At 50.7% G+C, this 26710-nt stretch overlaps 1 protein-coding gene across 2 annotated transcripts in view; it reads left to right on the forward strand.

Annotated features, from left to right (window-relative positions):
* APCDD1 (APC down-regulated 1) overlaps positions 1-26710 on the forward strand; it is a 32656-nt gene that overhangs the window by 1041 nt on the left and 4905 nt on the right. The window contains exons 2-4 of one of the 2 annotated variants that reach the window (XM_042239275.2): positions 36-138; positions 13149-13332; positions 16520-17051. In XM_042239275.2, coding sequence (XP_042095209.1) covers positions 13253-13332; positions 16520-17051 — 612 coding nt within the window. In that variant the 5' untranslated portion in view covers positions 36-138; positions 13149-13252. The remainder of the gene's footprint in view (positions 1-35; positions 139-13148; positions 13333-16519; positions 17052-26710) is intronic. The other variant, XM_012103585.5, reaches the window with a different exon arrangement.

The raw sequence follows: 26710 nt of genomic DNA on the forward strand, positions 1-26710 counted from the left end.
CAAGCACGTGTGCTGATCCAGATGTCTTGGGTCAGCTTTCCCTACAGGTGAACGCCTGGCCCTTTAGTTGAGTGTCCACCAGGAGCAGAGCTCTCCTGTCTCCACACCCACCATGACCTCTGCACGTCAGATCAGCAGGTCAGCACCCTCGCGGCCTCTAGGTTTCTGATCCAGCTTCAGAAGGCGGTCAGGCAGTGACCCCTCAGACCATCTAGCAGAGGGAGGGGCAGCACCCTGGGAGCCCTAAGCGGCTGTTTTCTCTGTCATCCTGCTCAGACAGGCGGCGTGGGCAACACAGCTCAAAGGACCCTGTGAACCAGTTGGGCTGGGCCAGACCTGCCAGATGGCCAAGGTGTACCCAGAACCCCAGCAATCCAAGACTTTCAAAGTCAGGTTGGAAGACTCGCAGTTCGAGGGCCAGAGAAAGAGAGGTGTAATTACAGGGTTGCGCTCCTCGGCCCATCTGCTTGGAATTACAGAGCAGTCTTCATCTTTGGCTGAAACATGAAACAAATCAGAGCCCACGGGCAGATCAAACGGCAGCTGCCACCCACACCAGAAACGAGAGGCAGAGAGAGACGATGAAGGGGAGAGTGTCCCCTAAAAAACCTCTTATTGTAGTTGAAGGAAATTGGGCATATGGGTGAATGCCTTTAAAGTGAAAAAAGTACTTGAAGTTGGCATGAACATAATTTTTTTTTTTTTGCACAAGGCCATTTGCCTTTTGGACTACAAAAGCCATCCTCAGAGACACAGCCTAGGCCAACCTGTCGTGAATTTTCCCTCCTTGTTTTGAGGGGTGGAAGTTATAACCATACTTCCTGCACCACAGTGCAAGCTATGATAGTGCCAACGGGTAAAGGGAGCCCAAATGCAGCCTCAGTGTGGCTCGAATCTAGCCCCAGATCTCTGGACTCCTTGGGGTCGGGTTTATCCAGACCCACAGTGTGCCAGGAGGGAGTCAGGAAGGGGGAGTAAGCCAGTGGGGCCAGCCTCTGTGCATGTGTGCACGTGAGTGCATGTGTGTGTGCACGTGTATGTGTAGGCATACATATGATGAAAGGATGTAAGATTAAAAAAACAAGGTTTGCCAAGTTTAAGGGGATGACGAGGATAATCCTACAAAAAGTCGTCCCATTTCAAAGTGAACCTCATGTGGCAAAATTATGTGCACTGATATTGCCCACAGACCAGCTGTGCTCATGGGGGCTCCAGCACAGAGGAGAAAGTGAGGGAGTGGTCCTTTTGGGTATAAATCTCTGTGATCTGAGAGAGGCTTGCTTGTTACAATGCCTTAGGGTAGTGTAGAGCAAAGAATTGAGTATTCTCCCTTTCCCCTTTTTCTGACCTATTTTTACTTACTTGAAGTACTTTTAACAAAATATGGGCATTAATCCATCTAACCCAAGGGAGTGGCTTCAGAGTGTGTCCTACTCTGTAGTTAGGGGTCTTGCAAGTATTTAAAGATTCTGTAGTAACAGATGGAGCTTGATCGTTTATCTTAAGAGAAGTCATCAGTCTGAAGGAAACTGCCTGCACTCTTTTAGAATGGCTTAATGATTTTTCTCCTGGTATTGGAAAAGATCCTGATGCTGGGAAATATTGAAGGCAAGAGAAGAAGGGGGTGGCAGAGGATGAGATGGTTAAATAGCATCACTGACTCAATGGATATGAGTTTGAGCAAACTCTGGGAGATAGTGGAGGACAGGGAAGCCTGGTGTGCTGCAGTCTGTGGGGTCACAAAGAGCTGGATATGACTGAGTGACTGAATAGCAAAAACAACCTTAGGATGCCATTTGTTTATTTATTAATATGGTAGCAATTAGTAGATTAAAATGTATTTTCTATGGTGATGTAGGTACTTGGGGCCAACTTTAATTAATTTAGTTCCTGACATCATTTATAGATTATTTGTTCCACCAAGAAGTCTCATTAGTAAGATTACAGAGTGTACAAGACCTTCAGGAAGATTCCAGGTGAAGACACTGGAGAAACTATTGTGTTTGGCATCTGATCTTTGTTCAGTTTGGGGGTTACTTTTATTTCAACTCAGGCAAGTCATAAATCACCCCTAGATCCTATTGGTGAGTAAATTAGGGTCTGGCAAGACAGGAGCCTTTTGTTTATTTTAGCTTTTTTTTAAAAAAACTGTATATGTGGTGAGAGACCCAAGTTCAAAATGTGACGATGTGAAAGCATGAGTGTCAGTTTTACTTTCCCCTCCTTCACCTCCTGAGAACAATTGCATTTCTTAGTCCAGATAACGCTGGTTGAATGTCGTGAAGGTCTGCAGCTGAGGGATGTCCCTTGTTGCTGTTTTCTTTGTTTTGATGAAAAGTCACAAAAGTCATCTGGCTCCAGAACACAGATTAACACAAGGTATTTCAGAATAAGTGGTGCTGTCACGGGCCCCGAGTGCTGATTCTCTCTGCTGATGGAAACAAAAGGTTTGGGATAAGTTTTGGAGCCGATGTTGGGGAGATGGTCTTCTCAACACCGTTTACTTTGTAGCATTCGTTGACTTTTCTGAAATGGGAAGACACTTTTGAGCTATTCTTTTTCACTGGAATGTAGTCTCTTAAAGTTAAAACAAAAACAACCAAAACTGTGGATTACCAAAAGATTGTTTAACCAACAGAATGCAAGGAAACATTGCAATAGGGTAAAATAGAATCTTTGAAATATGATTTTTACTGAAGGCAGTTCTTGTGACCAAAAAAACATTGCCTTTCCTGTACCTTTTCCCCCTTAGTCATAAAATATAATCTTGAAAAGAAATAGGACTCAGCTGCTCATAGCAGGGAGCAAGGGTCATAGGCAGATGGTAAATATTCTTTTGTGGAAGAAACCGACCGGCCTCAAACATGTGGCTGAGCTGACTCGTTGTAGCTGTGTTCCTTCTTTTTCTCCCTAAGTGAGTAAAGAGCTCAACACCAGTGGGAGACAGGGCTGTGCAAATGGACATCGTTAAGGGACTGATGACAGCCTGATAGAATCGACTGAAGGGAAGCACAAAACATTTGGGATTAGAAATGTGAAAAGGTACGTTGGTGATTGTGAGCATCTGCTGGAAGCTTGCGTGGCGTGAGTGTCTTTAGGAGCCTCTGCGTGGGGTGGAAGTGATCCCAGGGAAAAGCTCAGGAGAGTCTGTCACCATCCCAGGAGGAGCGCCTGCTGTGTCCTGACGGTGTGTGCACAGGCCGTTTAGTTCTTCTCACTTTGGGAATATTGGAAAGTCGTGTAATCGGAGGAACCTAGGTCAGAGAAAGGATGTGAAGTCACCCTGCAGTGACTGAGGGTCTCCTGTTCTCGAAGGGTTTTCTAGCCTCCTTCCTTCAGCCATTCAGTCACCAGGTCTGTCTACCAGGGCCTCCTGGTGCCTGTGTCCTTGCCAGCTGGAGACAAGGCTGGGAGGAGGGGCAGCCCCTTCCTGAAGATTCCTGAGAACACCTGGGGAAGGGGAGAGCTTATGGAGAGCCCAGAGCCAGGAGGTTGGCGCGCTGCCCTGACTGCAGTGTTTCTCCCTTCTGGGAGTCCCACACTCCACACACTCACACACCATGCACATAGACACACCATCCACACACACACACACCATAACATATACACTCACACCATAACACACACACACACCACATACACACACTATACACATATATGTACACACACCATACATACACCACATATACACACGCCACACACACACCACACACACACACACATCACACATACACATACTATGACATATATACACACACCACATACACAGTAACACACCATACATATAGACACACACACCATGAACACACCATACACATATACATAGCATGTATACACACACCATACACCACACACACACACATACCATACATACACCATGTACACACACACCATACACACATACACCATACACATATATACACGTGCCACAGACACGTTCACACACAGACACACACCACGTATACACCATGCACATATACATACACTATACACAAACACATACATACCACACACACACCATACACATAGGTACCACACACACACACCATGTACACACCATGTACATACATACTGTGAAGACCCCACACGCATACACACACAATGCCCAAACACCACACACACACACCATGCACACACATACACACAGACACACACCATATACATAGTCACACACACCTCACACACACACATGACTGTGGCGAGCAGTCTGTGGTGGCAGCCATCAGCTCCAGGCCCAGCAGGCAGAACTGCCATCTGTGGTTCAACCCCAGCGTCTGGCCCGGACACCGAGGCCTTAGAAGAAAACGACTTAGAGAATTACCTCGTTTTCATCTGAAGTTAAATGAAAGCAGGAGTTTGAAATCTTGACTTTATTGTGTTTCTCATAAAGGGAAAATGCTTTCAGATAAGAAAGTTTAAAGACTGGCAAAAGCAACTCTCTCAGCTTTGAACTCCAGAGACATGGAAATAAAAACAAGAGCATGGTGAGTGTAGGTGCCTGTCTGGAGTGAACTCCAGCTTTTGTTCCAAAACATGGCAGCCATGTGGGCGGTGGAGCAGCCTGCCGACCTCACGGCCCACTCACCATCTCGAGGGCCCCCTTCATGGGCTGGGCAATGTCTTGGTGGAGTGATCACTTGCATGTTCCCCGTTGTCCCGTCGTCTCTCCATGGATTTGTCTGCATCACAACACTCCACCCAGAGAGGCATCCTTGCTCTTGTGCAAAGGGATGCAGGTCACATTGCATCCAGGACACAAAGGTGCATGGTGAGCGGGGATGGGCTTTCAGAGACCCGCTGCCCTCCAAAACCATCATTGTGCATGTCTTGATGTTATACTTACTTGGCTGTTTTGATATAATTTTTTTAAGCATTAAAGCACCTTTGCAGTGACTACCCAGGTCAGAGGTGACTTCAGTCCCAAGTGTCCAAGTGTGCCTGGAAGTGTTTCCTTCCCAACTGATTCTCACTTTATTGTGTGGATGGTGGTTTGGAGTGTTGGGTCCTCAGTCTAGATGGGCAGGTGAGAAGCTGCAGAGTATATCGAGGAGACTCAAATGTTTTAAATGTTACTGAGAACTTGGGGACGTGGCCACACACCATATTTCCCCCCATGCTTCTCTTCACGTGTCAGTGATAGGGCCAGCCTCGTATAATACAACCTTGCACCCAGTAGGCCTGCAGCCACCTGCTGAGGGGTGAAGGTTGGCTCTGAGTCACTACTCTGTCCCCCACCACGCCCGTCCTTCACCTTCTGTCTGATCCTGTCAGTGGCCTCGCTCACTCTTCAAGAACACCATGGGTTCAGGGATCAGCGTGGGTGATGGAGAAATACTGCATTTGTCCTTGTTGAAGCCAGTGTTCAGGGGTGCTTACTGTGAGCAAAGCCTGGCAACTTGGAGGCTGTAAACAGTCACCTGGCCCCATGGGCCTTGAACTTAGTGCACAGATCCCTGGGTAAATGGTTAATCCTGTGTCTCCTCTCATTTGGAGAAATTCGGTCTTCTATTTGCTATCTCTGGTAGGTTTCACTGTCTGAACAGTAGACTGTCAATCATGGTAGAATAAAGGTCATTCTGGAGTCATTTAGGATCTCTGTTGTGAGTGATTTTGCCTGTGGGAATGAGTCGTTCTCACACACACACATGCAGGAACACACATGCACGCACACACCCAGGCATGTGAACACACCCTCCAGAGCCCAAGGAACTCGTGTAGTTCTCTGCAAGAGGTCATCTATGAAGTTGTCCCCTGAGCCTTCAGGAATTAATTTGTTTTCAGCAAGAGAACAGTCTCCTTTCAGGGTCCATGTTTTCCTCCCTCCTGTACTTGAAAGAAGCTGCCCCGTTGTCATAACCATTTGATCTGGGCCCAGGCCTGAGACTTTTCTTCCAAGGAGTAAGCGTCTTAATTTCATGGCTGGAATCACCATCTGCAGTGATTTTGGAGCCCCCAAAAATAAAGTCTGACACTGTTTCCACTGTTTCCCCATCTATTTCCCATGAAGTGATGGGACTGGATGCCATGATCTTCGTTTTCTGAATGTTGAGCTTTAAGCCAACTTTTTCACTCTCCACTTACACTTTCATCAAGAGGCTCTTTAGTTCTTCTTCACTTTCTGCCATAAGGATGGTGTCATCTGCATATCTGAGGTTATTGATATTTCTCCCGGCAATCTTGATTCCAGCTTGTGCTTCTTCCAGCCCAGCATTTCTCATGATGTACTCGGCATATAAGTTAAATAAGCAGGGTGACAATATACAGCCTTGATGTACTCCTTTTCCTATTTGGAACCAGTCTGTTGTTCCATGTCTAGTTCTAACTGTTGCTTCCTGACCTGCATATAGGTTTCTCAAGAGGCAGGTCATTACCATTCCCATTCTTCTAATTTTTAATTTGTACTGAGGCACAAAGGCACCTGTTCAATGACTGGCCAGAGTCACCTTGAAGCCTAGAAACAGCCCCTTTCTACCTGTGCTGGTGCTGTTTAACCCTTGAGATGCTCTTTTCCTTGTAGTCATTTGCAACAAAACTTAACGAATGAGACCCGATGAGCTAGTCTTCTCAACTGACCAAAACATCTAGACTCCTTAGTTCACCAAAACCTTGATGTTACTTGTGTGTGTATCATACGTGTGTTTCCTCGCTCATATGGGAAACACAGAGAGGGGGACCCTCTCATGGCCTAAATAGGACTGTCACCTGCTCACCCATGACAGCTGCATCCAGAGCACCACCCACAGGCACTGTTGTTCCTGACAGTGACCTCACCGTGCACCGCCTTAAGAACCTGAGAGACCGTCATGTCAACTGCACTCAATGTTCAATGGCAGAATTGTCAACAACCAAACATGGCGATGGGGCTTCCCAGGTGGTGCTAGTGGTAAAGAACCCACCTGCCAATAGAGGAGACTTATGAGACTCAGGTTCGAATTGGGTTGGGAAGATCCCCTGGAGGAGGGAATGGAAACCCACTCCCAGCATTCTTGTCTGGGAAATCCCATGGACAGAGGAGCCTGGAGAGCTACAGTCCATAAGGGCCCAAATAGTTGGACACAGTTGAAGCGACTTAGCACAGCACAACACACAGCATAGCAGATGTGGTGATTAGCCAATGCACTTCTGATTATACCGATGATCTAATAAAATGGAGGGTTTTAAAGTTATTATGTATGCTAAGACATTCACTATTATAAATAATAAGTACACTCAGGTAGGAACTGCTATCACAATCACCACCTTGGAGTTGGATGTTGATTTAAGCTGTTGAAGATGGGTGAAAGTGGACCCTTAAGTATTTTGCAAGAGTTTGTTTCCAGACTTAGTGCTGCGTTAGTAACACTCCTGGTTTCCTCTCTCTGTCTTTCCCTCCCTCTTTTCCTTTTTAAATACCTTCTTGGTGAGACCTCTCCCTACCACATGCCAGAGATGGTCTGTGCCTCTCTAGAACCACAGAGAAGGTTTACTGCTTGTTGAAAGCAATTCCCTTCTCTCATCTTACTCACGTATTCAGGCAAAAATGATACACTGAGCCATGGCAGAAGCTTCATAATTGATCCTCCTGCTGCTCATCCCTCCAAAAAAGGGAAAAGCAGTCTTTCCCAAATGGAATCTTTATCCTGTGTTAGTTTGCTTAAAAGCTTTGGGTTCCTCTTCCCTGGGCCAGCCCACTCCATGTTCAAGGTGACATACATACACAGGGCTCCGTCCTTGGCCACACCGGGGTCTCTCCTCCATGAGGCCTCTCCACCCTTCCTCCTTGTGTTGGGCTTGGGCTGCAAACTGCCTGGACCACGTCCACTGTCTTCAGGACACAGCGGCCCCTCCAGGAACCCCCAAGGCTAAACTCAGAGCCTATTCCCCCTCACGAGCCCCTCCATAAGCCCTGGGGTCTGGTTTCTCCCCACAACTGTAAGATGTGCCTACAGAGTGAATGCCTGGCCCTCCGGAGCCTTTCTGATGGTGTGAATGAGTGAGTTGCTAGTTTCAGTCCCAGATTTGGAGCTGACACAGCCCTGGCAATGCAAGAAAATGGGGGCCTTGGTTGGCCAGAAGTCTAAGACTGGTCTTGGAGGGTACCCCATGGCTGATCCTGGGAAGGGAGTCCTGGGGTATAAGGAGTGGGGAGGGGGGTCCACATGGCCTCCCCTACAGCTGAACTAGGTGCCTCTCATGGCCTTTTCACTCCCAGCTGTTGATTGAATATTAGACGGAGCCTGGCTCAGATGCTAAAGAATCCACCTGCAATGCAGGAGACCTGGGTTTGATCCCTGCATTGGGAAGATCCCCTGGAGAAGGAAATGGCTACTCACTTCTGTATTCTTTTTTTTAAATTAAAGGATAATTGCTTTACAGAATTTTGTTGTTTTCTGTCAAACTGCAACATGAATTAGCCATAGGTATACATATATCTCCTCCCTCTTGAACCTCCCACCCCATTCCGCCCCTCTAGGTTGATACAGAGCCCCTGTTTGAGTTTCCTGAGACATTCAGCAAATTCCCATTGGCTATTTATTTTACAAGTGGTAATGTAAGTTTCCATGTTACTCTCTTCATACATCTCACCTTCTCCACCCCTCTCCCCATGAATCAGTTCTCCATGTCTGTTTCTTCATTGTGACACTCCAGTATTCTTGCCTGGAGAATCCCACCGACAGAGGAGCCCAATGGGCTACAGTCCATGGGGTCACAGAGTTGGACACAACTGACTAACACTTTTCACTTTCACATGGGGCAGGTGTCCACGACTCACACCAGGCAAGCTGGGTGAGTGTTGGCAACCCCCATCCAGAGCTGACCCTTAGAGACAGCTTCTCCTGCCTGCTCCCACTTGACCCCTTCGGTTTTGCTTCCTAAGAACCATCAAGGTGATAGGTACTTTGAAGGAAAAAGATAAAAAGAGAATAAATTTCAGTCCCATTTCCCACCCTAAAGATTCATCCCCACCTGGTGAGTAGCCCTGTGTCCCAGGGAGGGGTTGTCTATTGAGTCCTCAATCCTGCTGGCCTCCTGGGCAACACCTCACCTGGCCCCCAGTGTGGCTCATTGTCCAACAGGAGCAGCAGCAAGATGGAGACTGGTCTCTAGAAGTCCTTTGCCTGCTCTCTAATGATGTGCAATTGGTAGTTTGGGGGTTTTCTTTCTTCATTCCCTGGTTATAAAGCTGCCTGTGGGCACCCTCCCTGGGTGGCCCCTGCCTCCTGCACAACCACACAGTTCTGAGCACCATGCCCTCTTCCCCTGCCCCTGAACCGACCTCCTCCCCAGACCTGGCCACCATCCACACTGGTCCTCGGACGTCCAGCCCAGTGAGACCTTGAGAGTCTCCATGTTGGAAAAACTCAGCTTCATTCTTCTTTGTGCTTCCAGCCCCTATGCTGCACAGACTGGCAGCACGTGGGCACTTGCTACGGTGAGTAGTGCTTGTCACCGGCCTTGGGCCCCCACGCTCCTCTCCATCTGGGTCACCAGTGAGTCAGCTGCTGGGAGCCCAGACCTCTGGGCACTCTGTCCATGCAGAGCTCAGAGTGCACCAGGCTCAGGGGGACTCTCTCCATTATGGTAGCCATTCTGTTAGTTAGGAAGGGCTTTCTCAGGGCCTCTAAGAGCCTGATCATCATTTAAAATAAAAGCATGCATGCATGCTAAGTCGTTTCAGCCTTGTCCGACTCTTGGCAACCCCATGGACTGTAGCCCATCAGCATCCTTGGGATTCTCCAGGCAAGAATACTGCAGTGGGTTACCATGCCCTCCTTCAAGGGATCTTCCTGACCCAGGGATCAAACCCACGTTTCCTGCGGCCCCTGAATTGCAGGTGGATTTTTTACCACTGAGTCACTGGGGAAGCCCTAAAATAATAGCAACTAATATCTAATAAGAACCATGTGCTACAGGAAACGCTCTTGGCGAGTCCTGAGACTGACTCCAGGACCCCACAGTACTGTCACCTCCTCCTTACAGGTGAGCGCACGGGAGCTTGTGGGGTCGAGTGATGGGTTTGTAGTCACGGTGCCGTCGTGTATTTCATCGGTTGTAGGACTGATATCTTTTCATAAATAAGGTCTTTACAGTGGGTGTGCATCTTCCAGTCGCCATGAGCCTGTGGGTGGCAGTCATGCTGGGGACGTGGGTCTTCACCTGCATGAGCCTGGACCCAGCTGCCTGTACTGTCCTCACCTCACTTCCTCTCTGTGCGCTCTTGTTACTCTCCATCTGTGGCATAGTTGCCAATAGCTGGGTCCTGAAAATAGAGTGAAAGTTTGAGCCAGGTGTTAGAATTCACTTGTAAATTCCACTCTCAGTGCTGAGAACAAAAGTGAAAGTAAGTGAAAGTGAAGTCGCTCAGACTCTTTAAGACCCCATGGACTGTAGCCCACCAGGCTTCTCCAACCATGGAATTTTCCAGCATGAGTACTGGAGGGGGTTGCCATTTCCTTCTCCAGGGGATCTTCCCCACCCAGGGATCGACCCAGGGATTGAACCCAGGTCTCCCGCATTGCAGGCCGACACTTTACCATCTGAGCCACCAGGGAAATCCACTCAGCACTGAGAACAAAACCAGGGTGGAAATCAGGCAGACCAGTAGTGTGGGTCAAGTGTTTATCTCAGAGTGAGGGTGGGAAGTAACTGCCCTTACATGTTTCCTCACTGAGAAACAGTTATGTGGAAGGGAAGATGCCCATGAAAAGACGAGGCTGTGTTTGAGCTTTGTTGTCAAGATCCTTGTAGAGCAGAGCCATCACTGTCCCGAGTGAAGCTTTGCAGCTGAAGGCTGGATCTCTCTGCAGAGATGAAGCCATCAGAGGCCGTGCTCTGAGGGTGTCTGGGCACTGCTGCTAAGGCCTGTGTCTTCGTTTAAATGCAAGTGCTTTTTGTCACTGGTAATAAAATAATGATGTATCTTAACAATCACTGAAGTCTTGGGTTTGATGAGATCTGTTAAGTGGCTGATTTGGTTTCAAACCCAAGCAGCCCAGCTCCGGCATTTCACCCATATCCACTCCCTTCTAGCTTTCCTTAGCTTTACGGGAACACATTTGCAGAGTGTAAAGGGGTTTATATAAATCAGTTTTAGAACAGAGCTTGGCTTGGTTGATCTGAGAGTATGGCATCTTGACGGAATGCTGAGTGTCACATTTAAAAGAGAATCTTCCCCAGTTTCCAGTGTCTCGTGACTTGAAGACTTGAAGTCTTTTTTTTTAAGCCACGTAACAATTGCTCACACAATTGACTACTCAACAGATGGCAAGTTATACTGTATTATTTCTTTGTTTCATTCCCACCAGGGGACTCAGGAAGTGCTTCCTATTGTCTGTATGATCACGGCTTTTGGGGCTGGTGGAGGCACCCCCCTCCAGCCTCAAGTTCAGAGCCAACTGAGAGAGGTCCACACAGGTGCCAGACAAATGGGGACTAAAACCCTGGAATTGGGATAGATACCCCACCAGAAGACACAGTGCGGGTGGGTGTCCATGTAGGATTGCTAACAGGTCACCCCTGACTTTTCCAGACTTTCCTCCTTCTCAGAGCCACAGCTTACCTATTGAAGGGGCCTAACTGTGGGGCTGGCAGAGGGGCTAATCAAAGTGCATGTGTTTTGAAAACAGGCTGGCTTTGCAAAGAGAAATAGCCAGGTTAACAGGCTTGTGTCCTGCCTGTTTCCTTCTCCTCTCTGGGGAGGGTTGGGAATGGAGTACCCAGGACCATCGCTACAGCAGAAGGGCCTTCACTGGGATGGAGTTCAAGGCCACAGGAAAGGGCTGCTTACTTAACAGCCCTAACCATTGGTGTCTACACCACCTGATGCAGATTTCTGAGTGTTTAGCGTCACCACATTCCCAGGTGGCACTACTGGTAAAGAACCCCCCTGCTGATGCAGGAGACATAAGAGACATGGGTTCGATCCCTGGGTCGGGAAGATCCCCTGGAGGAGGGCATGGCAACCCACTCCAGTATTTTTGCCTGGAGAATCCCATGGATAGAGGAGCCTGGTGGGCTACAGTCCATGGGGTCGCAAAGAGTTGTGCACAGGTGAGCACACATACATGCACACACTCTAACTCGGGTGTGATTCACATGGTTTGGCCAAACAGAGTTGGTGGTGACATAGCATTTAACATTTATTATGAAATGATTACCACAATCAGTTTTGTTAACACCCATCTTTTATTATTGTATGTTTGTCTAATAGTGGTTTTTTGGTTTTGTTTTTTGCTAACACAGCGCTAGTGGGTCCACAATAAAGACCCATAAGATCATGAATTACTTCAGGAGTGACTCTCAGAAGGAACAGCAGGCTTTCAGAAAGACAGCTCCATCTGTTTTCATTGCCTTTTCCTGAACACACGGTGGTATGCACATTTTGGCCAACCTGGTCCACCTGTATTAAAGAGACGTTTTGTCCGAGGTCCCCTCTACCCTGGAAAAACATTTACAAGTGTTCAGTCTTCTTGCAGTCACTCTTATTTTAAACCATGTAACATATGTTTGTTTGTCACCAACTTTGAGCGGCAGCTTTGGAAAATCACTGGGGGAAGTGTCACCCCTGCCCCCTTGGAGGGCGAGTGGAGGACTAGCATCACCTTTAGAGGGTATCCACTTGGAGACCGATGAGCCCCAGATGCATGAGGTAGCGTGAGCAGAAGGGAGCCCCTATGGCATGGTGTCTCCTGAGCTCCATGGGCCTCTCCCATCATCTCCTTTCACCCTTTTGCTGAGGCCACTGCTGTCTGTGTGTCACTGGCCTGTCCACCTTCCCAACCTCCCTTCCCGCCATCCTTCCAGCCTTGTCTCCAGCCTCGGTGGCCCTGAGGCACGGGCTTCTCTCCCCTGCAGCCCTGCAGAGCTGCTCCCAGAGGTATGGCCTTGTTGACTGGTTCAGGAAACTGGCTTTGGGCTCTGGCTTTGCTAGGGACTCTTCAAGTGACATCATGGAAGTCACATTCATTGTCTCCCCAGCTCCCATATTCTCAGCTAGGCAAGGATCTCCTGAGACCCTTTCCTATCGAGGCGTGTGAATTCCAGGAGAGCAAGAACAGCCACAGACCCGGCGTTTCCCACCTGGGGGACATCCCTGCCTCGGGAAGTTCCTCTGCCAGCCTCACATCTCTAGGGCTCCACTGACACCTGCTTCCACGTTTCTGTTTCAGGGCTGGGAGAGGGCTCTGCTCTCCTTCATCTGGACAGCAGGACCCATCCCAGGTCCTTGGAGAAAAGCGCCTGGCGGGCCTTCAAGGAATCCCAGTGTCATCACATGCTCAAACACCTCCACAATGGAGCCAGGATCACCGTGCAGATGCCACCCGCCATCGAGGGCCACTGGGTGTCCACTGGGTAAGCGGCTGGGGGCGAGGGCCCAGCAAGTGCACTTCTTAGGGTTTCTCAGGCTCACAGAGACTTTCTAGAACCCACAGTGATCCTGGGGTTGTCTGAGTTCTCACTCAGAGCCAAGTGACTCTTGGAAGCCTGGGTTGATGAAGAAACAGAGCTCGGTCCTGCAGAAATCTTAGCCTGGGCAGTGGGGATATGGTGCCACTGTGAAGCCACCTGGGAGTGAAAGCGTCCTTGTTTACTGAACCTGAGGACCACTCGTGTATGAAAAGAAACCATTAGCAAGTGAAATTAGCAAGGAGTCTGTTTCACCAACCCTGAAACATGACGTGCAAGCTTCTGATGGTCTAAATAGTCTAGCGGTATTCTGGTAAGTTGATATCCAACTTCAGAGTCTGAGAATACGTTAAAAGGGATCCACACCGCCTGGACCAGCCAGGGCACAACTCTTGGCTTCTTTTCCAGGCTGTGGAGCTAAGATTTATCCCGGTTTGAGCTCTGGCTTATCTTCCATTAGAGCATTTAAAAATAGCCCAGAGGCAGACCTGTAGTCTTCACCCTACCCATTAAATTGTTGCAAATTCACATGGCTAACTAGGCTAAGGAATAGTGGGATCTGACGCCTTCTGTGCAGACCCTGCCCAGGTGCCTCAGGGAGGGTTCACAGGCATCCGGAGAAGAGAGAAAAAAACGAATAAGACAAGGAAGACCCAGAGGTTTTTTTTTTCCTCCTAAAAATGGGGTTTCTCAGAATAACCTCCTCATCAGTATTGGCACAATCTTAACGCAGTGTACTTTTAAATAATTTATCATTTTGTTCAACAAATACTTCTGAAGTGCACAAATGTTTACTGCGCCTGAGCACAGTTCTAGATTTTGTGTGTGTAGCAGGGAGTCAAACAGACACGTCTTCAGGAATTTCACAAATAAACACACAAAGAAGTGTTAGGAGGAGGGAAAAAAAACAACAGGTGCTCCAGGAGAATTTCAGGGCCCCTATTTTAGGACAGGCTGGGGTGGGAAGGCCTACCAAGATGAGGACACTTGAGCTGAGATGTCCTTGGCTGTGCAAGACTGGGAACAGCTCTTGCTCTGGGTCAAGCAGAGGCTGGACTGAAGAAGCACCATGGTAGCCCTTGTGCCTGGGGTGAGGGCGGGACAGCCCCCAACAAGCCAACGAGGAGGCTAAGCTGGCTCCCAGGGCCCCTGCAGGCCAAGTCTCTGTGAGTTTGGCTTTTAATGTAAGAGAACTGGGGATGCCATTGAAGAGATTTCAGCAAGGGCCCTGCTAACAGCCTGATGCAGTATGACTGAAGGATGCTCTGGCTCAAGGGGATGGTGGAGTGACTGGGGATAGTAGGGTTTTCGACCTCCTTAATCAATAGAAATCAATCAGAGACCGGACAAGAAATTCAGGCCAGGCTTTACTGGGGCCCCAGCTGCAGCAGAGGGGAGCAAAAAGAAGTAATAGGTTGCCTTGCTCGCCCAGGTGGCTCAGTGGTAAAGCATCCGCCGGCCAATGCAGGACACTCAGGTTCGATCCCTGGGTTGGGAAGATCCCCTGGAGGAGGAAATGGCAACCCATCCCAGTACTCTTGCCTGGGGCATCCCATGGACATCCCATGGCAGGCTACACCCCATGGAGTCACAAGAGTCAGACACGACTTAGCGGCTAAACAAGGATAACAGCAACCCCCCAAGGGAAGGGCGAGCTTGTTCCTTACTTGGGATGAGGGTAGGGGGTGTGTCCAGGGGTTGGCAGATGGGATGGCTTAGGTGGTCTGCCCACCCCTTAAGTGGTGTTCAGTGCAGGGGGTATACACAGTCCCCTGCTTTTGCTCCCGGCTCTTCAGAAGGCAGTGGGATTTCTGGCCTTTCTGTATCTTGTTGTCCATAATTTGCCCAACTGCACATGCACACAGTTATTTTTAGTCTCATAGTTTCTGTGTATCCATTGCTGGAGGAGAGGTGTGTCCAGGTGCAGGCACAGCAGCCAAGGGTCCTGGGTCCTGGCCCGTCTCAACTTGGGGATGACCAGTTAAAAAGCTGGAACTAGTTCCAGCTGGAGATGGCTGAGGGCTGGGTGAGGGGAGTCAGAGTTGGGGGGCTGATGCAGAAGCAAGTGGATACGAACTCAGAACCGGATCAGCAGATTCTCAAGTGAGATGAGATGTGAGAAGTCAGTGGCTGCTAAGTCGCTTCAGTCATGTCTGACTCTGTGTGACCCCATAGACAGCAGCCCACCAAGCTCCCCCATCCCTGAGATTCTCCAGGCAAGAATACTGGAGTGGGTTGCCATTTCCTTCTCCAAAACATGAAAGTGAAAAGTGAAAGTGAAGTCGCTCAGTCGTGTCTGACGCTCAGCGAGAAGTCAGTGGTGCTCTTGTCTAAACCACGGCAGCAGACATGAATGCCTGCTTACACAGAAGGACTCCTCTCTCCCTGGGGGATGGGGGGGAATGTGGGTTTCCTCTCCCTCTGTCACAGAGACAGATGCTCAGAGGACCACTGGGTGCCGTATGTCCACTCAGCACCTGCTGGCAGGTGAAGGTCTCTCCCCAGCGAATGGTACCCGCTTCCAGTAATGCTCAGTTGTGTCTGACTTTTTGTGGACTGCAGCCCCCAGTCGGTGGGATTTTCCAGGCAAGAATACTGGAGTGGGTTGCCATTTCCTCCTCCTCTTCCTGACCCAGGGATCAGTCTCACATCTCCTGCATCTCTTGCACTGCAGGTGGATTCTTTCCAACTGAGCCATGGGGGAAGCCCTGATGCCCACCCACCAGTTTGTAAACAGTTATCTTGAGAACCACTGGCCTTTGGGATGTCGGCTTCACAGCTTGATTTAGCCACACACGGCTCAAACCAGATTTACCATACCTACTAGTTTATATATAAACAATAGACACAAGCAGGTTAAAGGCCAAGACTGGTGAGAGGAATGTCCCAAGGTCACCAAGACTAGGATCTGACTAGAGGTGATGAGTGGACAGATTCTCTGGCCAACCCACTGACTGCCAGCTGTGAGGTGTGGGGTTGGACCCCTGTGATGACACCACCCCCACCCCCACCCCCTGCTGTGCTCACAGGATCCCTCCATTTCTCTGTAGCTGTGAGGTGAGGGGTTGGGCCCCTGTGATGCCCCCCTCCTGTGGCTCCGGGCTCACTGGGTCTCTGCCCCACTTTCCTGCAGCTGTGAGGTGCGGTCGGGCCCCGAGTTCATCACCAGGTCCTACCGATTCTACCACAACAACACGTTCAAGGCCTACCAGTTCTACTATGGTGGCAACCGCTGCACCAGCCCCACCTACACGTTGGTGGTCCGCGGCAAGATTCGCCTGCGCCAGGCCTCCTGGATCATCCGCGGCGGCACCGAGGCCGACTACCAGCTGCACCGCGTGCAGGTCGTGTGCCACTCAGAGGCAGTGGCCGAGCGGCTGGGGCAGCTGGTCAACCGCACGTGCCCTGGCTTCGTGCCTGCCGGGGCCGCCTGGGTGCAGGACGTGCCCTACGACCTGTGGCGGGAGGAGGGCGGGCGCGAGTGCACGCGGGCCGTGAACTTCGCCATGCACGAGCTGCAGCTGGTGCGCGTGGAGAAGCAGCACCTGCCGCACAGCCTGGACCGCCTGGTAGAGGAGCTCTTCCTCGGGGACGTGCACACCGACACCACCCAGAGGATGTTCTACCGGCCGTCCAGTTATCAGCCGCCGCTGCAGAACGCCAAGGTACTGCGCCGCCGGCTGGATATGGGGGGCGGAGCTAGGGGTCACCGCAACACTGATGGGCTGGGCGGTTCAGTGATCAGCCGCTGCTGCAAAAGGCCAATCCCTGGATAGGGGATGGAGGGAGGGGAGTGGCGGGCTGCATCATGGAGGGACTGGGGGGTGCCAGCTACCAGCCGCCCCAGAAGAACACCAAGGAACCCTGACCCTCACTGTGCTCCAGATGTTGGGGGGGCTCTGTCACAGAGGGACCACTGGGGGTGATGGGACGGGAGGGCCGCAGGCCAGGGGAAACGAACCTGGGTCAGGGCATCTGGTGATGGGGCCTGGTTTTCCCATCTGATGAGGGTGATTGTCCTGGGTTGGTGGCTCAGAAGGGCCTTGGTGGCCATCCTTGAAAATTTCTAAGTCTTCTTTCTGTCCTGACCCTCTGGGAGCTTCTTCTATGAGTCCGAGAGGAAAGCTTGCAGGAAATGGAGAGGCGTTATGATCTTAGCACCTGGGAAGACAGAGGGGCAGCCAGGTGGGGATCCCCTGGCCCTGGAGGTGGGCGTAGGGGTGGGGGCTGTGGACCCTTAGAGCTTCCTGCTCTGTCTTCACAACCCTGTGAGGCCTCCACGACCACCCTCTTAGCAGAAGAACAAGCAGCTGAGGTATGAGGGGTGGTCTCCTGCCCAGGGTCACTGGTTAGTGACTTTCAGAGTCAGAGCTTGAACCCAGATCTTTCCCGAGACTCCACCCTCTCCTGGTTGGACTGAGTGAGACCTAAGTCACTGTGACGCTGGGGAGGATGTGATGGGGACAATGAAAATCTTGATTGCTGACCCCCTAATTACACTTGGATTCACCAGGCACTTCCTTCCCGCAGGCTCAGAGTCTGTGTCTTTAGTAACAGGATGGTTTCTGCCACAGAATCTGGGGAGGCAGGCAAGGGGCCTGGGTTGGAGGGGTGGGGCAGAGAACCCCTCCCCCCCCCATCAGACCAGCTTTTCTGGAATCCTCTTTAGAACAGCAGCTCTTCAATCTCAGGGCTTGTCTGACTTTTGCTTGGTGGTTTATTTGTTGGATTTTTATTTTTCTGTTTTTTGTTTTTTGTTTTTTTAATTAAACTGGGGAAAAATTGGGCTTCCCTGGTGGCTCAGCTGGTAAAGAATCCACCTGCAATGTGGGAGACCAGGGTTCAATCCCTGGATTGGGAAGATCCCCTGGAGACGGGAATGGCTACCCACTCCAGTATTCTGGCCTGGAGAATTCCGTAGACTGTATAGTCCACGGGGTTGCAAAGAGTCGGGCACGACTGAGTGACTTTCATTTTCTTGCTTTACAATGTTGTGTTGGTTTCTCATCCGGTTTGTTCTCTACCCTCTGAGGGCGCTTATGCCTGGTGAGGGTACCGCATGGTATTGCCCCCCACCAGACTGCAGCTGTTTGCTTTCTGTGACTGAGAGCTTGTCCCATGAAAGTTGGGAAAGTCACCTTTGTGATGACTGTGGGACATCTGCGAGGAGGCCAGCCTAGAGATGCTGCTTCCTCTGGGTGTGCGTCTTGGGGACATCCCCTCCTTGGGCTCCAAGCAGACCCAGCTCAGGTCCGTGTGCTGTGCTCTGCAAGTTCCTGGGCTATCTGGAGCAAAGATGGGACAGAGTCATGTGGCAGAGGGTGGCCCACCTGCCCCCAGGACCCCAGGCGCCCTCACAGAGAGAGGGCAGGAAGGGGCTCTGCCTGCTCCGCAGCTGATGGAGGGGCCCCAGGCCCAGCTCCTGGGAAATGAAAGGACGTCGTAGGACCTCTGCGGGAGGCTGCCACATCCAGACACTGTGGCTCCTCTCCAGACTCCTGGTGTTGAGACACTGTGGGAAGGGGGTTTGCAGACGTGCACTTGGCGTCCTCTGAGCCCAGTCGAGCTGACATTCACATTGTCTCTGGGAGTGAGTGTGTCACTGGCGAGGATGGCAGCTCGTCTGGAAACTCAGCAGGAGCCAGAGTCCTGACCCGGCCTGGCTGAGCCTATGAGAGGATCGCCTGGGAGCAGAGCCTTTATTTCTGCTTATGGTCCAGCGAGGATGCTAGTGAGCAGGATGGTTAGGGGCCAGGAAGGAGAGGGAGGCCGCAGATAGCCTGGACCTGACCTGGGCTGTGTGTGCACATCGTGGGGTCCAGGCCCTGCTTCCTCACCTGAGGATGCCCATATGGGCTCTTTGATCTCCTGTGCTCTCCTTATACCTGGAAAAGCAGGGAATGCCTGCACCCAGCTCTCTCTTCCCACCTCTGTCTCTGCCGCTTCTCAATGCTCTGTGGCTCTTAGAACAAAGTTAAAGGGTAAATCCTTGCTCCTGAGCTGGTGGCTCCAGAGAGGCACCCCCATTCCTGTGCTCACTGGGCTGACTTCCCTCACCCAGCCCCGCCGTCTGTTGGGAGAGCCAGGCTCATACCCCAGCTCCTGGAGCACACACATCTCGGAAGTGAGTCATGACATGTCAGTGTGGGGACAGAGGGTGGCAGCTATGAGGCTGACCTTCTTAGGATTTTCATAAAAAAGTCGAGGCTTTGTTTTCTGACAATGTTGGACAGACTGCAGAATATGTGGACCTTGGAGATGGAGCCAGTCCCAGGGTCCAGGCCTCCCGGGGTCACCAGCTGTGGGCTTGACAGTGTTTTTCTGACCTCTGGAACTAAATCTTTTCTGTAAAAGAAGCAGAAATGATGGGGTTGACATGCAGAGCACTGTCAGACACTGGGAGAGGCTGCCCACCTGGCCTGCAGCAAGGAGCCCTCGGGGCAGGTGGCTTCTGCAGGGACGGTGGCCAAGGAGGGCCACCAAGCGATGACGAGGCTGTAAGGTGGCTCCTCCTGTTTTCTCTTCCCTTCTCTGCAGGGAATGTTTCCCCAAATGCTTAAGAAGGTAAGGTGAAGTCGCTCAGTCGTGTCCGACTCTTTGCGATCCCGTGGACTGTAACCTACTAGGCTTCTCCGTCCATGGGATTCTCCAGGCAAGAATACTGGAGTGGATTGCCATTTCCTTCTCCAGGGGATCTTCCCGACCCAGGGATCGAACCCGGGTCTCCCGCATTGGAGGCAGACGCTTTAACCTCTGAGCCACCAAGGAAGAAAACCCCAGGCTACGATCCCTCTCCTCCTTAAAGAAACGCTAAGGGTGGAGAAAGCCTTGGACCATAGAGATTACCTAGGACACACTGTTTTGTTGTTTGTTTTGTTTCAAAGGAAGGTATTTAACAATGTGAAGAGTGTGATATCGTGTGTAAAACTAGCAACAGAAGAAGAAGGTAGCCTGACCAGGGACCTGGTGTTTCTGCAATGTAGGAACAAGGAGGAGGGGACAGTATGGCCAGGGACAGACGTGCTGAGATCTTATGCTATCCAAACTCATTACCACACTCAAAACAAATTCTAAAAAGGCAGGACTCCGAGGCTCGGAGGAGCGCGGTGGCCGCAGATGAAGTGGTGGCGGGGCTGGGCGGACGCGGGCCAGTGTCCAGGGCCTGGGCTGTGCTCTCTGCGGAGGTCGGCCCGGCCCCGTGGCTCGGGGAGCTGAAAAGGCCCGTTCTTCTCCCGTTGTCCCTGGCGCGTGCGTCTGGGCCCGCTGCTAGCGAGTGGTCAGGAAGTTTTGCTATCCCTACCCAGGCGGGCCAGGAGAGCAGGTCAATGGGCTCAGCCTCCAGGGCCTCTCCAGAGCCCTAGGTGCTGCCTGCCCACTGGCTCCCGCAGGCCTGCCCTCCCACTGCCTGGGAAAGGAGGAGCTAGGGGTGCTTCCGGACAGACCACAGGCCCAGCCGCCCCCCATCTGAACCCTTCACCTCCCCTAATCGCCAGTCCTTAGAGACCTGGCTGAAAATTAGCTTAAATGCTAAATTGAGTTTAAAACCACTCGTTTCAGCCCCTCTGGAAACAGGACACCGTGTAAAAATAGAAATTTTAAATCAGCTTGTTTTTCTTAGCTTTATACAACTTTGCTGTGAGGTTCAGAGCCCTCGGCAAATACGCGATGTTTGAAGAGACTCAGGTGAGCCTCCTGGGAGGATTCTTCCGGATGAAGTTGGCTACTTTTCATTAAAAAGAAAAACAGGACCCCCTAAAGTAACCCTGAAAGAAGAGGCTCAGCCTGAGTTGAGTTCAGCTTCAGGGCACGTTCCCCTCTGCCTGGATTCCTGGGCCGCGGAGGGTTAGCCAGGCGCCTTCTTTCCTCGGCAGAATCAAAAGTGATTAGAGCAAAGACTGCTGGGGTCGCTGGAAACACCAGGGCCTCAGGATCAAGCTTGCAAGCAAACGGAATTGGGCTTTTTCCAAAACCCTAGGCCGGTGAGGCCACAGCATCGTAAATCAGAGAGGTGTCTACAAACCAGACCACTCTCCCCAGCCACGTGCCTGAGGTATTTGACCTGGAATGTGATGGCAGGGCTGCCTGGCAAGGAAGAAGCCCAGCAGCATGTTTTGGGGCTGCCTGAGCCCTGGGAGGAAGCAGGGGTTCCCATGTACTTTTTGTCCTGCATTCTCTGAAGACCTCTGGGCTTGAACAGCCATTTGTCTGGAAGGAGCTTATCTTTCCAAGGCTCTTCAGGGCATGTGAGAAATACAGGTTTACTGTGACATCTGTGACATCCCAGGGACCTTGGACCATGTGGCCGTGGACAGCAGGTGTTCTGCCCAGCTCCGGGAGGCGGGTCTGTGGCAGGAAGGGTCTCTCCTTAGGCCTGTGGTTGGTGTGACTCTCGGTGGGGCGTGAGTGGGTGTCACAGGTGCACTGGTAAAAGGATCCAGAAGCTCACAGAGGAATCTGAGTCCCTGCTCTTTTCTGCCAGTGCAGGGAAAGGAGAGGGGTTTGCGGAGGTGATGGGAGTTGGAAGAGGTAGTCGAGGACGGGGCATTCAAGGAGTAAAGACTGAGACAGTGTCAGAAGCCGGCTTACCTTCAGGATGCTGCTGTAAAGAACCGTGACCCTGCCCCTGGGGCTGGGTTCTGCCAGTGGTGATGGGATCAGCTGATGGGCTCTGGACTCTGGAGGGCTTGCTCAGGTGGACACCCCGGGGCCAAGAAATGCGTTATCACACAACGGCCACGACGCATGGCTGCTGGCCTCCACTGTGTCTGCAGAAACGTGTTTTCTTTTTCTTTTTTTTTCTTGATTCCTGAGTGCAAGATTGCTTTATTCAGGGAGTCAGCAGACCAGGAAGTTGTTGTTGTCAGGGACCATGCACGCAGTAAGCATTTCATCCCTTAAAAGGCCAGGAGGCTGGGAGGACAGCATGAGCGCCCGGGTGCAGGAAGTCAACTGTTGGGAAGTCCGGGGCGAGTCCTGGCATTCAGGGTGTTGGCCAAGCTGCGGGGAGAGGACGGAGCAGGGGTCAGACGTGGGGTCTACTGCCTTCATGGCAAACTCGACGATGAAGATGAGTCGCCTTCAGCTCTTTAAATGCTCTAGGACACAACCAAGTAAATGTTAATTCAGGGTTCCTTCTGAAACCTCCCCTACAGTCATCTGTATTGAAGAGCCAGCCATCTTCTCAAGGATCTCTCTATCTGGCTGTTGGGTCTGGGCGCAGTGTGTCTGCAATGGCAAGCTGGAGGCAGGATTCTCTCTTGTGTGATTTACAGGAAAGGTCCTTGGGAGCTCACTGCTCAGACTCTAAACCTCCTAGAAAATTGTTTCTAGGAAATTCAGTGTTGTTCCCCAGGGGACACACCCAATGCCCCATCCTACCTCCAGGACGCAGTGTTCCCTCGACTCTGCTCCAGAAGCGTCCGGCAGCCACACACAAGACTGAGGAACAGCCGAGCCTCTCTCGCCATCTCCCATTGTCCTTCCAGCTGGGCACCTCCATGGTGCCTGCATCACAGCTACAGGGTTGCCAGGCAGCATCTTTGTGCGGCTGAGTCCTCTTCCCTCAGCACCCGTGTCAGCTCCTGCCCGGCGGTAACCAGGCTAAGTGGGGTCTGAGCGCTGCTCCGGCCTGGCCAGACAGACTGCCAGCCTCCAGGGGTGGGGAGTGGGGCCTAAGGCTTCAGTTACAGACACCCAACCCATTTCTTGCTGCAGGTCACTCCTCATGTTGAAACGCTCTTCCCCCTTAGTCATTGTGAAAGCCTGCTATTTAAGAAAAGCATCTGGGGGACTTCCCTGATAGTCCAATAGTTAAGAATCCACCGTGCGATGCAGGGGACACACGTTTGATCCCTGGTTGGGGAACTAAGATCCTACATGGCACAGAGTAGCTAAGCCTGCCTGCCGCAACTAGAGAGTCCTGTGCTGCAAGGAAGGATCCCAAGTGCCGTAACTAAGACCCGACTCAGCCAAATAAATAAATATTTTTTTAAAAAAGAAAAGCATCTTGGAAAAGAGAAATTTCACACCTGGGGCAGTATCTCAGCCTTAATTTCTGCTTCCCCATGGTTGTTGCAATAGGTCTTTTGAGTTTTATTCAAGTGAAAGTGAAAGTTGCTCAGCCATGTCCAACTCTTTGCAGTCCCATGGACTTCCCACCAGGCTTCTCTTTTCCATGAAATTCTCCAGGCAAGAATACTGGAGTGGGTTGCCACTCCTTTCTTCAGGGGATCTACCTGACCCAGGGATCGAACTTCGAACCTGGATCTCCTGCATTGCAGGCAGATTCTTTACCATCTGAGCCACCAGGGAAGTCCAATATTCAAGCCAAGGATGGTGGTAAAAAAAATTAAGAGCACACTTAACAGTGCAAATCAGAACTTTTTAAAAAATCCTGTCCACAAGACAGAAAGTTGTTCCCCTTATCCAACCATGACTGAAACTGTCCCCTTGTTGACAGTGTCCATCGAGAAGCCAGAAATCCCACACTCATTTGTGACATTTGGTTTCTTAATACCAACTGCAAGAGTTGTTTAAAATAGTGACTAGTCAGCTCAACAACAACAATAATAAAAGAAACCCAATTAAAAAATGAGTAAGGGGAGTTCCCTGGGAGTCCAGTGGTTAGGATTTCAGGCTTCCACTGCCAGGGCCCGGGTTCAGTCCCTGGCTGGGGAGCTGAGGTTCCGCAAGGCATGTGGCACAGCCACAGAAGATGTGCAAACTAGCCCATAAGCGCATGAAAGATGCTCAGCATTTCTAATCCTTAGGGAAATGCAGATCGGAACTGCAGTGGGTTACCACCTTCTCACCTATTAGGATGGCTGTTACCAAGAAAGGAGAAAGTAGCAGTTGGTGAGGATATAGAGAAATGCGGACCTTTGTGAGAAGGTATGATGTGCAGCTGCTGTGGAAAACAGTATGGCAGGTCCTCAAAACGTTAAACACAGAGTTATTGTTGTTGTTCAGTCGCTCAGTCATGTCCGACTCTGCGATCCCATGACTGTAGCCCACCAGACTCCTCTGTCCATGGGATTCTACAGGCAAGGATACTAGGGTGGGTTGCGATGTCCTCCTCCAGAGGATCTTCCCAACCCAGGGATCAAACCGGTGTCTCCTGCATTGGCAGGCAGATTCTTTACCACTGAGTCACCAGGGAAGCCCAAAGACAGAATTACAATCCAGCAATCCCATGTATTGACCCTAAAGAATTGAAAGCAAGGTCTGAGGTATATTGGACAGCCATGTTCACAGCAGAATCGTTCACTGAATAAGGGAAAGCAGTGCAGATGTCCACCAGCGGATGATGGCTCAATCAAATGTGCACACACACAGTGGAGTACGACTCAGCCTTACGAAGGAGATTCTGACACAGGCTGACATGTGAATGAACCTTGAGGACATTGTGTTAAATAAGCCACTTTCAAGAAGGACTATATGATCCCACATATATGAGGGACCTCAAGTTGTCGTACGTATTCTTAGAGACAGACAGTAGGATGCTGGTTGTCAGGGGTTCAAATGAGGGGGGACAGAGTTTCAGTTTGGGAAGATGACGTCTGGAGACAGCTGGTGGTGATGATTGGACCACTATGTGAATGCACTTTGATGGCAAATTTTATGTTATGTATATTTTACTACTACAGGGGCTTCCCAGGTGGCACTAGTGGTAAAGAACCTTCCTTCCAATGGAGACGTAAGAGACATGGGTTTAATCCCTGAATTTGGAAGATCCCCTGGAGGAGGGCATGGCAACCCACTCCAGTATTCTTGCCTGGAGAATCCCATGGACAGAAGAACCTGGCGGGTTACAATCCATAGGGTCGCACAGAGTCAGGCATGACTGAAGCGACTTAGGATGCATGAAGTCAAGTAACTAGTTTACAAATTTGGCAAGATCAATACCCAAGGGCCAGCTTCCTCCCACTCCCTCCCAGCTGATGGATGACCAGCTTCTCCAAAACTACCTAGCCTGCCTTTCTCTGCTGCCAACCAGAAATGGTTCAGTCAGGACCCTCACTCACATGTAGGGACCAGAGTTTAGCCAGGTCCTCATCTCAGAGTTTAGGACTGTCGTCCTTAAAGAAAAACACCGGACACCACTGTGCTGGGCATGGACCAGCCTGGGCCCCACAGTAGTGCCCCCTCCTCTGAGCTGGTTCCTTTTCTGAAGAGCAGTTGATCCCTTGTGTCATCAGAGCAGTGCTTATAAGAATGAAGACCCCTTGTTCCCACCCCATCCGCCCAGTCTAGGAATTCTGGGCACTTCCTGAATGGTATTGGTGTTTGAGGAAACAAACAGATCTTTTCAGGGATTGAGGCTCATGTCTTCCTAGAATGGCAAGAAATGAAGTGGTCACAAGTGATGTTTTTAAATTCCCAGATAGCAAACCAAATGGTGGAAGCAGGAGCAAGCAAGTGGAGGCTGGGTCAGCCTATCGGGACCTGCAGTGCACGTGGGCTGCGTAGGATCTGGCTCTTAGGCAGGAGTGGGGGAGCAGTCAGCAGGCTGCCAGCTGGTGAGCTCCCAGGGGAGTAGCCAAGCGATCGCTCCCGCGTGTGTTTTGGAAGCAGCCTAGTGTGTGCTCTCAGAGGTTCTCTCTCTTTCCAGGGTGTCTCCTGCACTACTTGGCATGGTTGCTAATAGGCACCAGCATCAGAACATTTATGAAATCTTAGAGACTTGAGTCTGAATACTGGGCTGGTTTCACTCAGATATTGTGGACTGGAGTCGGGGAGCAGGGACAGCAGGTATAGTTTGATCAAGGTGCTGCTCACAATAACGCTTACTAGCCACTAGAGGGCTAACTTCCTGGATGCGGGAGCTCATATGATGTTACAGGCATTATATTAGCTTTCCATCCCAGACTGTGTATCAGAACCCCCTTTGGGGGTAAAAGAAATTTGAAATCTTCACTTCCTAGTAATTTGCAAGAAAATACATTGTGGCAAAATTACTGAATTCAGTGATGCTTTCTTTCAACTAAATTTATCTTTTTCATCCTATCATGCATTTGAAAGATCGTAGCACATATAGCAGGAGACATGCTATTTGTTTGGTCTTCCTACCAAGGGCCATGCACGCACACAGCCCCAACTCGCCGAAACTCCTCTATGTAGCCATTCTCAGCGTACAGAGTGGGACCTGCCTTAATCTGTGCTCATTTCCTACAGCATGTATGTAGGTATAACAGTCCTCATTTTATGTGTGGGGATGTTGACATGGAGATTGGTAACTTTCCTACAGTCCCCAGCTGCAGTCGCTGGCCCTTGGATCTCCTGCCATGGTTGGAATCATCATTTTTTGTGCAAAGAAGCCCTCGTG

Source organism: Ovis aries, chromosome 23 (assembly GCF_016772045.2).
Source record: "Ovis aries strain OAR_USU_Benz2616 breed Rambouillet chromosome 23, ARS-UI_Ramb_v3.0, whole genome shotgun sequence".
Taxonomy (NCBI): Eukaryota; Metazoa; Chordata; class Mammalia; order Artiodactyla; family Bovidae; genus Ovis; species Ovis aries.